The 12,626-nt window shown below is 34.6% G+C and overlaps 1 protein-coding gene across 10 annotated transcripts in view; it reads right to left on the bottom strand.

Annotated features, from left to right (window-relative positions):
* The window catches only part of LRP1B (LDL receptor related protein 1B), a 666,036-nt gene that overhangs the window by 210,865 nt on the left and 442,545 nt on the right, over positions 1-12,626 (bottom strand). For all 10 annotated transcript variants that reach the window (XR_011098017.1, XM_068687099.1, XM_068687103.1 and 7 more), the window contains 4 exons: positions 10,024-10,104; positions 7,764-7,931; positions 6,070-6,252; positions 332-532 (listed from right to left, as the gene is read on the bottom strand). Coding sequence is in view for 9 of the 10 variants with exons in the window: in XM_068687099.1 (XP_068543200.1) it covers positions 332-532; positions 6,070-6,252; positions 7,764-7,931; positions 10,024-10,104 (633 nt within the window). In the remaining variant the exon portion in view is untranslated. The remainder of the gene's footprint in view (positions 1-331; positions 533-6,069; positions 6,253-7,763; positions 7,932-10,023; positions 10,105-12,626) is intronic.

Here is a 12,626-nt window from a genome sequence, read left to right as displayed (position 1 = left end):
TTTGTAATTTGAGAGAACTGCACATTAGGTTCAGTGCTTTCATTTATAGCAGAGCCCCTTAAGTTGTTTACCTCCAGAAAATGAAAGACTTACCTATGCAGCTATGTTTCCCCATATTTGAAAAAAAAAAAAAAAAAAAAAAAAAAAAAAAAAAAAAAGATCAAGGAGAAGAACAGCATGATTTAAATTAAAATAAATAAATAAATAAAAAATCCTCACACAGGCTACTGTGATAAATTTTCAGTAAGATTAACATGAGAACTTTTGTTTGAAAGAAAATATTATGACAGACAGTATCAAGGAATCAGGAAAATGTGTCTAAAGCAAATACCACAAAGATCGCCTTCATCAGATCCATCAGGACAATCTCTTCTCCCGTTGCAGAGCTTCTCAGGCTGTAGGCAGATGGAGGTATCATTAGCACAAGGGTATTTTGGTGGTCCACACATATAGCCCTCGCAATTATCCTCATCAGACTGATCCTCACAATCAATATCGCCATCACATAGCCACGCTTTGCTAATGCATCTCCCTTGGAGAAAAAAGACACAAAATAAACACAGGAAATCAGACTGGAAGCAAGCTTTGGAAAAAAAAAGAAAAAGTCAGTAACATTACACAGGATCAACCCTGACTTTTTCTGTGCTGAATATAAATGCTTACAGGCAGAACATATCTGCATAATGTCAGTTAAATATTTGAAATAGTACTGGTTTTTATTATTATATATATATATATATATATTTTTTTTACTTCAGCTTTTCTTCTTCTCTCCTCATTTATCTTCTACTCCAACAGCCTTCCATAGGAGCAATGTTTCAAGATATAACATTCTATTTATGTGGGTTTGGGGAACAAAATCTTTCTAGAAAGTATAAACAATACATTCCCAGAACACGACAGAGAAATGATTGTCTATTACACAGAATAACTGTAACAGATGAAACATCTGACAAGATTTTAGTATTACCAAAGCAGTGTTCAGATCATTTCTTTCAGTCTTTAAAAGGAAAAAAACACAACAACAAAACAAAACAAAACAAAAAAAAAACAACACCTCTGTGCTGACCACATATTTAGAGATGCAAGACAACCTTTTGACTGAGAATGTGGTAATGATCTTAAAAAAACATACAGGTATTAACCTAGAATCACTGAAGCCAGGGTTTGTAACAGGTAAAGAATAACAGACAGTGAATGTATGTATGCACATACCAGTGTATATATGTGTGCACATGCGCATAGTCATGTCCCAAACTGTATTTTTGAACTCAAGCATAAGCTTGTTACTTGCTAGCTACAACCAGAAAAAAAGCTGGTTTTAAATTTTGGTAACACCTGGACTGAACAAATTTGATATGGACTTATTTTTCCAATTAATATGGGGACGTCAAATAGAACTGATTAAGAATCTGATCTTGCACTGTGCTTCTGCCTATAAACTACTTCGAGAGGCTGTCTGGAATGGGAAGGAAGATCCTGGAAGCATGGAAACAACTGAGAACAATGCCTGTGGATGCCCAGCTAATGGCTGGTGATGATCAAGACTTAAATGCAAGGCTGGTAACTGCAAACTGCTGCATAGCATGAACTAACGTGAATTTTTGTTCAGACTTCCCAGTTTGGCAACCATCTCTCCAACAGAAAATTGAGACTGAATATGACATTGTGGGGGAAGCAAGCGAGTGAAATAATCAGCTAGAATAAAATTCTCATCCCATTAAATGCACCCCAGTGCCTGGTCCACTACAGGCCATCAGTTACTCTGTGTTACACATGACATTGTCCCATATAAAAACACCTTGAAAGAGATTCTGTAGAGCTGTCTACAAAATATAGTACCCATCCCTAACTGTCATTCTACCATCTGCCATAACACAGTAGCTGATTTTTTTAAAAAGAATTGTTTGCTGGTTAGCTTAAAATGAAAATAATGGTTCCTGTTTGTTGTCACCTTCTTTCAGTAGCAGAGGTACCATCTTCACAGAATGATGCAATACGTTGGTAAAAGAACAAAGAAAAAATATGTTTCTGCAGCATCCCACAAAGCTGCTTTCACTTTCAGTGAGCAACAAAAAGAATTGAAATTTCAGGATCACAGTACAAAGAATGTGGTTTCAAACAACAGAACATGATTTTACCAGTACAAAATCACATGAAAATTTAAACAGGGAGAGATGTCAATTAGAATGAAAAACTTTCCACTTTTTCAGTAATGGTCAAAGTCCCAAACACCCTACCAAGGTGTCCAAGTCCCAAATATCCAAAAAAGATAGGAATGAACAGACACAAGGAAATAAAGCTGTACACATAACATGTACACTGTCTATTCTCACATGCAATCAAAATTGCTTCAAAAAATGCCTATATTCATTATTATCTTGAAATGAACATTGATTTTATATATTATTCTAACACAGCAGTAGAATGAAAGCTAATGGAAGACATGAATACCAAGCAAATGCCAGGTCCCAAAGTAAATTGATGTTGCTTCTAGTAGAGAAGCAATCTGTTTTTCTTTCTTACTTTTTTTCTTTAATCTTTTATACATACAAATGTTTACAGAGTTAATCAGTTTGCCTACCTTTCTCTTACCTTAATGAAGATATATTTTAAACTAAATGATTTAGCTACCACTATGACAGCTATGACATGTTCTTAAGTAGAATATACTTACAAGGAATTAATCTTTGACAAAATTCTAAAGAGACAGACCTAATGAAATATTATGACTCTCTTGAAATCATTACTTCAAATTCACTCAATTATTATTGCTTTACTGCCCCTTACTGAATCTTACATTTTTGGTTTCTAGAAACCATTTCTGTAAAATTCTATCATAAGTTAATTGCCTGAATGGATATCTTTTCTTTGCCATACCTCTTTAGCATAATACAGAAAAAATAAATGTAAAGTAGTACATCAGAAGTTCTGAAGCAAGAACCATGGGTAAAAGACTCATCCAAATGCTTCTCCAGCTTTTTTTCTTCCCCCGTTTTATACAACTGTTAGCAAGTACAACAGAGAATTAACTTTTTACACACCATTCAGTCTTTGTCAGTCTACCGAACCCAGGGAGTTTTTGGACTGATGATCTATTAAACTGTAGGAAAGATGCTTTGATGGACAGTTAATTGCATTCATTTTCCTCTTAGTGTTGCTCCTAACTGCTGAAAGCTGTAATGCCTTCCTAACCTATGGAATGGACCCAAACTCATTCACTCAAAAACGCATATGTTCTAATCTTACATGTTCAACAAAATGCAGCAACTATGCCAGTCAGTCAATGATCTTACTTGCTTTGTAGTACACACTCGAGACTTTCTTAAACTAATTCCTTAAACTAATTTCTGCTATTTAAAAGCTTTTTGTTCAAAGCAGATGCTTATAAATATCTCCTGGATGAGACAAAAGAAAATTTTTCTCATCTACTCATCCCATATCACAATCTTCCATTTTGACTCTTATATTCCGTATTCAGGCAGTATTATTTACTGTTGTCCTCCTCTTCCAACATCACTGTAATGATCACCAACTGGTTACTTTCTCTCTGTGTACATTCCTTATTTTCCCACTCCAATAAATCTTACTTCTTCCTTCATTTTTTTTTCCTCTGGTGTATTATCAACACATGGGGAAAAAAATGTACAAAATGATAGCCCACAGGATAGCATTAAAAATGGTAAGCTACAGAATTAACTGCTTCTTCAACAAAATACAAAAAGCCCTAAGCATGAAAAATGTACAATACAGTTCAGATATATTGCTTACTAAACTGAAGTATTCATGACTTTCTTACATTTGTCTTCAAAGAAGTACTTGAATACTACTATCATTAGAGCAATTTTTAAGTGAGATTGCACAGATTTTAGTTTTGGTCCAATCTGCAAGTAGGAAACAGAATAAAAAGTTTAGATTTTTGCAGTACATAAATCTCAGTTGAGGTACATACCTGTAAAAAATTGTAGGACAGAATCTGAATTTAGAATAGTTAGTTTAATCTTAGCTTAATCTAATTTAGCCTAAACTAACTTAGAAGTAGTCTAATTTAATTTAAAAGCAGAAAGTGGACTAGAAGCAGCCCAACAGCAGTTAATCTAAGGTAGTTAATGTACCTCCTACACTACTGCTGCTCATAACTCTAACTTTGTTTATCACATCTCCACAAACAATAGCGTGATGTTCCAGCAAAAATGAGAAATGTCAATCTGAAATCCGTTAATGTAAATTAACAGGTTAATTGACCTTTCTTTTGAAGCAGACCTATTATATTTTGAATTAGTAAATTGGATGCTACCACCTAGCAGTATGTAAGGGAAAAATTAGCCCACTTCTCTTAGTATGAACGATTCTGACAAGTGTGAAGAGCTAGACATTATAATTTCTTTAAAATAATCCACAGAGAAAATGACGTTCAGAAACCTGAGAGAATCATGAGAGGATTATGACATAAACTATTTCTCATAACACCATTAATATTCATTTGTCCCACCATCCAGAATTAAATTGAAAAGTAACTAAATAAAAATTTGATTTTGCAGCTTCTTGTTACAAAGCATTACTAACATTTCTCCTCTGGAACAGCAATTTTGCTCCTTCCAGGACTGGTGGAAGGAAAACAATGAAAAAAAAAAGTTATTGATAGAACTGTCAGAACTGATTCCAATAGTGATGGTTCCACACCACTACCAAGCATGATCAAGTTTTCCTATAAATGAAAGCTATATATCCTTAAATTCAGCAAATGTTTGATGAAAATAAATTTTTTGCTGCCAGAGAATCCACATTTCATCCTCCATACCACAAACTGACTGAGACATTGCACTCATTGCACATGATTATAAACATGGTTAAACGTATAATGAGGAAGAATAGTTCAAAAACTTTTCCCCATTCTAGCTTCAGAAAAAAAGATATTATACTTCATAAGGAAGTGCCTTTCTTCTTTCAGGGTTCTCATCAGCCTATTTTAGGGAAAAGGCTATTCTGTTAAAAGAAAATAATCCTTTTTTACTTATTGAAGTTTGGTTTGTTTGTATGTCTGTTTTAATACTTAAATACATAGTTATGGAAACTGTAAGAATACTAAATGAAGCAATTTATTTAGTATAGACAAAATTCTGTATTTCATATTTTTTATTTTCATATTTATTCAGATGTTATGATTTCTGTAACTTTAAAAGCCAAGTAGCAGCAAACAACCAAGCTTTTCTAAGACATCCTGAAGTATTAAAAAATTATTAAAACTCGACTCTGTTCATACTGTAGATTCGAATAAGTATTTTACTATATCCATACACATTTGCAAATACTCTTAGTCAGAGTTCACATAACTAATTTGCAACATTTATCATGCTCAGCTATAACACAGACACTAGGACATGCTCTTCTTTACATTACTAATGGCAGCTACAATTACTACTAATTATATATATCGCAATTTAAATTTTGTTTTTAAAAGTTACTTTACCGCCAATATTTCATTAAGCTTTGAAATAAATTGAAAAAATGATTAATACAATTACAACCTATATACATTTCATATTCCTTTTAAGTATGATTTTGCAAAATATCCTAATGTAAACATTAGCTAGTCATATTCTTTTCAGATTTTTAAAGCAAGTAGCAAGACTAGATATTAAGCATTCTCGGTGAATACATTTTTCTTTCAACGTTGTCATTATAATTTCCAATGCTGTAGTTCTAATTCTTTGAAGTCTTCTAACTAATTACTTTATATAATTTCAATGAAATCACTTGTAGTGCTGAAGACGGAAAATGGAATAAAATACTTGGAATTTAAATCATTTTTAAACGCTACATTTATATATTTGTTTTAATGTACTATCAAGAGAACAGTCGCAGCTTTACATAATCTCAAAAACCATCCATTTTATATCATAAATCAGAAAACAGATTAGGGAAGCATATTCATGCTATTCTGGTATGCATAACCTCAGTAGCATTAAACACTAAAACCACTATTCACATAGTACCTTTATGACCAAGTCACATGCAGAAACACAAACACAGTATAAGTGAGAGCAAAACATATTTGTGAATATATACCTGTACTCTTGCAGGAGAACTTTGTTTTTTCATCACACAGCCGTATGGTTCCATTACAGCCTTTTTCATCACTACCATCTTCACAGTCCTTTTCTCCATCACAGCGCCATAACTCAGGAACACAATTCCCATCAGGACTGCATTGAAATTCCTTCCCATTGCATCTTCCAGGAGAGGGAGTTTCTTAGAAAAATGAAAACACCTATTTCAGAGAGTGACTTAAGTCCCAATGTAATGTGGTATTGTATAAAAAGAGATGGGAGTGAACAAGGGAGGCAAATGAATAGTACCAGATCAGTTATTTTAATACACATAAATAATAATACATTTTCAAATACATAAAAATTAAGAACTTATGTACAACATCCTGCTAATCCATCTGTTTGTATGAGGTCTGGAGATAGAATGCAGGTACATTAAAAGGACCAATAAAATCAAGTACAATTATTTTGTTGTGGGAAAATCTCTATGATTGATCACTATAATAGAAAACTATGAGAGAAAAATATATTAGCTTCTTTTTATCAGTTTATCCTTTGCCACAAGCATGGTCCCCTTCCCTCCCCACCCAAATATACACAAAGTATGACATTTGATGGTGACTGTAGTTTGTTAAAACATTTCTATGCTTCAGCAATACTATCAGAAATTAATATTGGAGTAGCACAGAAATGAGTTACTACATAAAACAAAAACCAACCAAAAAAAGAACACACACACACACACACACACAAAACAACAAAACAAAACAAACAAACAAACAAAAAAACCACAGAAAATGTAAACAGCAGCTTAAGAAATGTTCCTTATTGGCTCCTTATCTAGGTAGCATGCACCTCTGTTAAAAAGACAAACATCATGTTTATTATAGTTCAGTAAAGTAAAACAATGAAACTTCTCTTGGCATAGGGTTTTATTTTATTTTTTAATGCATTCTTCTTCTGTAGTATCCTTCTGTACTATCATATTGCATCTGAAATATTCAAAGCTTGTTGTAAAACTAACCAAATTCCTTCCTGTGTTGTGTTCCAAAGATATTCTAGAAAGTAACTTCCCCTTAAATTATAAAATGTGTAAGACAATGCAATGATGTAAACTGTCCCTTCCCATTTGCCACTCTTACCCTTTTCCCACTTCCTCTTCTCTACCTTAAAACTATGTTAAATATTTCTGTTTACAAATAAAATGCAGATTTCTACAGGGAATAACAGGTACAAAGAGAGAAAAATAAATGGGCAAATTCCTCATTTCACTTAAGTGTATGGGGGTGGGGAGTAAGACTGACATCTTCAAACAGTTAAATGGAAGTTTGGCAACTATGTGAGCAAGGAAAGAAAAGATAAAGACCATGAGTTATCCCAGAAAAGTACAGAGATGTCTCCTACAAATCATACTAAAAGTAGACTTTTAAATGTGGTAAGATGATATTTAAATTCACTATGACTGTCAGCAATATAGCAAAACTTAACGCCATAATTTGTAGTGTGTTTATTGCTAGTTAGGGACTTCTTCACTGCTTCATTGCTATTGGAAATACAAGAAAAACACAGTATGTAGCCTAACTAGGGTCCTTTGTTTGAATGTAAATTCAAAAAAAAAAAAAAAATCAAAATGTAAATTCAATCCTTTGAATGTATAATAATACATTCTCTGTATTTACCAGTAATAAAATACGGGAAGAAGAAAATAGCTACCTTCCTTGGTGCAGTTTGTTTTTGTTTCATCACTAAAGTCTCCACAGTCATTGTCACCATCGCATGCCCAATGGCTTGGGATACATCTGCCGTTATAGCACCTGAACTGATCAGCAGAACATGAATGAATACAGCCCAGTTCATCACTTCCATCGCCACAGTCATCATCTGCAAATATTAATTTTTATTTTTTTTTAATTTTAAAAGATACAAAATCTGAGTAAAAGATGTCAGGAGAAATAAACTATTTCTGAAAGGTGAGAAAAAATAAAGTGTAGTAAATAAAATAGTCTGTTTGTTAACTCCCCACAAGAGTACAGTAAACTTATTTCTAATACACAGAATTAGAGAATATCTTGAGTTGGAAGACACCAATAAAGATCATCAAGTCCAACTTCTGATTCCACAGAGGACTACCCAAAAATCAGACCCTATATCTGAGAGTGTTGTACAAATGCTTCTTGAACTTCAGCAGGCTCAGTGACATGACCACTTTCCAGGGGAGCTTGTTCAGGGCCCAACAACCCTGTCTGGGTGCAGAACCTTCCCCTAACCCCCAGCCTGCCCTTCCCCTGTCCCAGCTCCATGCCGTTCCCTCGGGTCCTGTCACTGTCCCCAGAGAGCAGAGCTCAGCGCCTGCCCCTCCGCTCCCCTCGTGAGGGAGCTGCAGGCCACCATGAGGCCTCCCCTCAGCCTGCTCTGCTCTGGCTGAACAAACCAAGGGACCTCAGCTGCTCCTCATACAGACATACAGAGCTTCACCTCTAAACCCTTCACTGTTTTCACAGCCCTCATTTGGACGTACTCTACTAGTTTTATGTCCTTTTTATGCTGTGGTGCCCAAAACTGCACACAGTATGTGAGGGGAGGCCGCACCAGCGCACCCGAGGATAAGGTTGACCATTTTGGCTGTCAGGGCATGCTGTTGACTCTTCTTCAGCTTGCCTTCCACCAGAACCCCTACATCCTCTTCCATAGGGCTGCTCTCCAGCCGCCAGTCCCCCAGCTTGTACGTGCAGCCACGGTTGCCCCTTTCAAGGTGCAGAATCTGGAACTTTCTCTTGCAGAACTTCATGCAGTTGATGACTGCCCAGCCTTCTAGCCTGTCAAGATCTCTGCAAGGCCTACTTGTGCAGGAACATGTAGTTCCTTAACTCTGTCTCTTGTCCGTCTGTCAGTTTGGATAGTCTAAGCCCCTTACACTTATTCACACTTAGCTATTCAGTCACAGATACCAGTGAAGTGTTAGGGGGCTGTAGATTTTCTTCATTTCTTTAGGCACGTAACTACAGATGCTCCCAAATGAAACAATTTTGTTTTATTCTCAGTGATTCCTTAAGTTAGACAGTTAAATACATGTCTAAGCAAGCAAGCATAGAACTGTATATAAGTCCAAATGAAAGTCTGATGTCAACAATTATTTGTAACAGTATTGCTTTTTTTTTTTTTCTATGCACTTGCAACAGTGAGAGGTAGAGAAAGATAGCAGCATGTAAGTAAGGGTGAAATGTAGTCATTACAACAATCGTAAGACAGTTCCTGTAATTTGATTGTGATCACCAAGAGAGGAAAAAAATAAGTATGTTAGATAAACACCAAAGGGTTTCCTTACACAGAATTTCAGCAAGCACACTGTGATAATTTGGGGGATTTTGTCCATTTACAGCTATGAATTCCAGTCAGCTTCACAAAATTATAGTAATATCAAATTATGTGGTGGATGAAGAACCAACCCAATGTTGTTAGAACTGGCATGGTATCCGTCCCACATCACAAGCTCTGGAAAAATATTCATGTGAATAGCTGTCATTCAGATATATTATCTTTAGGACAAAAGAAGTAACTATATCATAAAGTCTTCCTGACCTTCCCTCTTTGTTGCTGTTTATACAGTGGAACTTGCCCACAAACAACAAATTACGTATTTTGTTCCTGGAACAGCTTTGTTTTCTGAAAGTAGAAAATACTTTTTATAAACAACATTTTGTTTTTGCTTTTGTTTTTAAATAATTGAAGATTGCATCAAAATTCAATTTACATAATACATTATTTGCAACTATCACCATATCCTACTGCACTGTTTCCTGAATATTCCTTCAATTTTGCTGCTTTCTATATTGGGTCAGTGATTTAGAACTACTATACTTATTCTCTGAACCAGTTGCAAGACAAACTGGTAATATTAGTCTCATAAAAAAAGAATGAATACCAAAGTAAGATCTACCCTATTCATTTCAGGTTAAGAACACTCGATACTTGCCTGAATCACAGAGCCATTTGCTGCTAATGCATCTTCCGTTTTTGCAAATAAATTGAGTTAATGGTTCACATGTTGGGAATTCTGTGAAAGTGTTCAAAAACAAAAATTATTTAATGTACATCATCTTTAGTGAGATTCTTTCACCCTTCTGCATGCATAAATTACACAAGTCGAATACATTATAAAAACATCTGCACTTGCCTGAGGCAATTTGAAAAGGAGGAAAAAGTGAGAAAAAAAAATAAAGGCGGGGTAGAAAAGGCTTTTAAGAATAAACACCATCCAGTACCTATCCTTCATCAATGTGGACCACTGAAGTGTATTATTCTGTGTCATATGTCATGGTCCTATACTCCCATGAGACCAGGCCTGTCTTTGCCATTAGTTTTATGACTGATACAAACTGAGTTTTCAGCATTTTTATTTATATAAAAAAGGTTCCCCAATTGCAATAATTGCCAGTAAAGGACAGGAAATAGAAGACTATAAAATTAGAAGGTTAAGTACAAAGTAAAAGAACAGTCAAGAAATAAAAGTAACTGCACAATGACATAATAGAATGCAAAATTAAAATGTCAGTATTTACAATCATTTCCTACGTGTATTCCTGTAAAAAAAAAAAAAAAAAAAGTAGAAAACAGACATCATTCATAGAGAGTCACCTCTATGCTCATTACAATGAACTTTGTTTTTAAGATTGTCTACTATGCTTTTGCATAAAATGAGTTTTTTCAGATTTCTTTTTCTTCTAAAACCAATGACATGGCTAGGCATGCACATTCATACTATTAACATGTTAAATAGTATGAATGTGCTTGTATCCATTCCATTTGGAAAATACGAGAGCCACCTTACAAAACCTACAAATTCATGAGAAATAATCTGGAATTTTAATTTGATTCAAAATGAGTGTGGATGAGCCTAAACTCTCTGTAGAGATCTTCAAGAGAGTAAGATGCTTCTCAGAAAGTGTTAGATACCTAACACAAACCATAGACAATGATATTACCAATCCACTTGAACATCTAAAGTTAAGTTCTTCCTTCACTGAGGAATTTCTGGTTGGAAGTTCCTACAAAGAACATCCTAAATGCAACAGAAAGTAACATCTGAAATGAGGCATAGCCCTGTCAGCTACAACAAAGCTGCCAAACTACAGCAAATCACCAAGTGGAATCCTCATTAGGTGTCTCCAGCTACATTAGATTGTTCTAGTGTTTTTACAACTGAGCTAAAATAAAGCTAAACTTCAGAAAGATTTTGAGAATCATATAATCACTAAGTAGTGAATCATTTTTGTGATTTTTTTTTAAACATGCTACATAAACATAGCATTTTTTTACAACAAGAAGTGAAATATTTAGTCAATGAGTCTCTGACTTAGATTTGCTGTCTTTTGCTGTCTTTGTTGCAGAAAATGTGCTATAGCTAACACAAAAGCTATTATTTTTATAGCAGCTCAGAGATGGTTTTAGCTTAAAAAATATCACACATAAAGCAACAAACCAGCTACATCAACTAGTAATATTTAGAGATCACCAAGAACATTGTAAGACTAAAGTGATTATTCTTCTGCTTCAACACAAGAAAGAGGTAGGAAGAAAATTTAACACCAGTGACAAAAGTTTGTCAATCACTCTTAGAGAGTCTTTTGTTGTTGTTCAACAAAACATTTGTTTCTTGGGGGAACACATTACAGTGACAACCAAAAATCTGTTCTGATACAAATAATCTAGATGTTCAAGGCTGATGATGCCTAGCTTAGATGCTTTAAGCAAAGATGAAAGCATTTTTTTTTTTTTTGCATTTTTAGCTGTCCCATTTTTTTTCTAAAAATTGAATCCTTATATTAAATGTTATTTTCCCCCTTTCCTTATATTAATGCTTGTATAAAGAGACCGAAACTAATCAAAATGACTTGTGATTGCCCTTACACATACATGCATATCATGTCTCTCAGATCACCAGTCTTTGCAAGGATGTTTTCCAGTATCTCCAATATTTCTCAAACATCCAGACTCTACAGCTCCCTCTTACATCCTGGAGGACAGACACAACACCAACCCTTGCTGTCACCTCCTGAAGCTGACTCACAGTCATCCCTGTGCTGACTGCCCAGCAGACACATAAAACAACAAAGTTGCCTCTTGAGCTCACAGGGAAATTTCTGCACAATGTAGACACCAATCTGATTTCTTTTTGCTATCCAGCTGTTCTGTAAAAGCTCTGTTTCTTTGATGCTTTTTTTTTGCCTTTTGGTTATTGACTGCAAATAGCATGACAGATAGATAAATGGACACTAAACACAATCTTAAGTCAGGAGAAAAATAAGGAGGGTCTTCAGGAACACCATGATTCTTAGAAATAGTTGTATTTTAAGAAAAAAATGAATTTTGATACTGGCATCACCTTTCCCATCCTGCTCACCAAAGCTATAGACTAGCATAATTATATATAAGTTATACATAACCAATATAAGCCAAAAGTTATTCATAGCTGAAGACTGATGCAGGTAAAAAACTATCTGTAATTGTAACTATTAAATACAAGATGAATTTTAAACTGTTTCATAAAAGAATATTGGAAAGCTAAATATTTTTGAT

This window comes from Anas acuta, chromosome 6 (assembly GCF_963932015.1).
Source record: "Anas acuta chromosome 6, bAnaAcu1.1, whole genome shotgun sequence".
NCBI lineage: Eukaryota > Metazoa > Chordata > Aves > Anseriformes > Anatidae > Anas > Anas acuta.
Note: the sequence above shows the minus strand (reverse complement) of the source record. Positions and strands in the feature narration are given on the sequence as shown.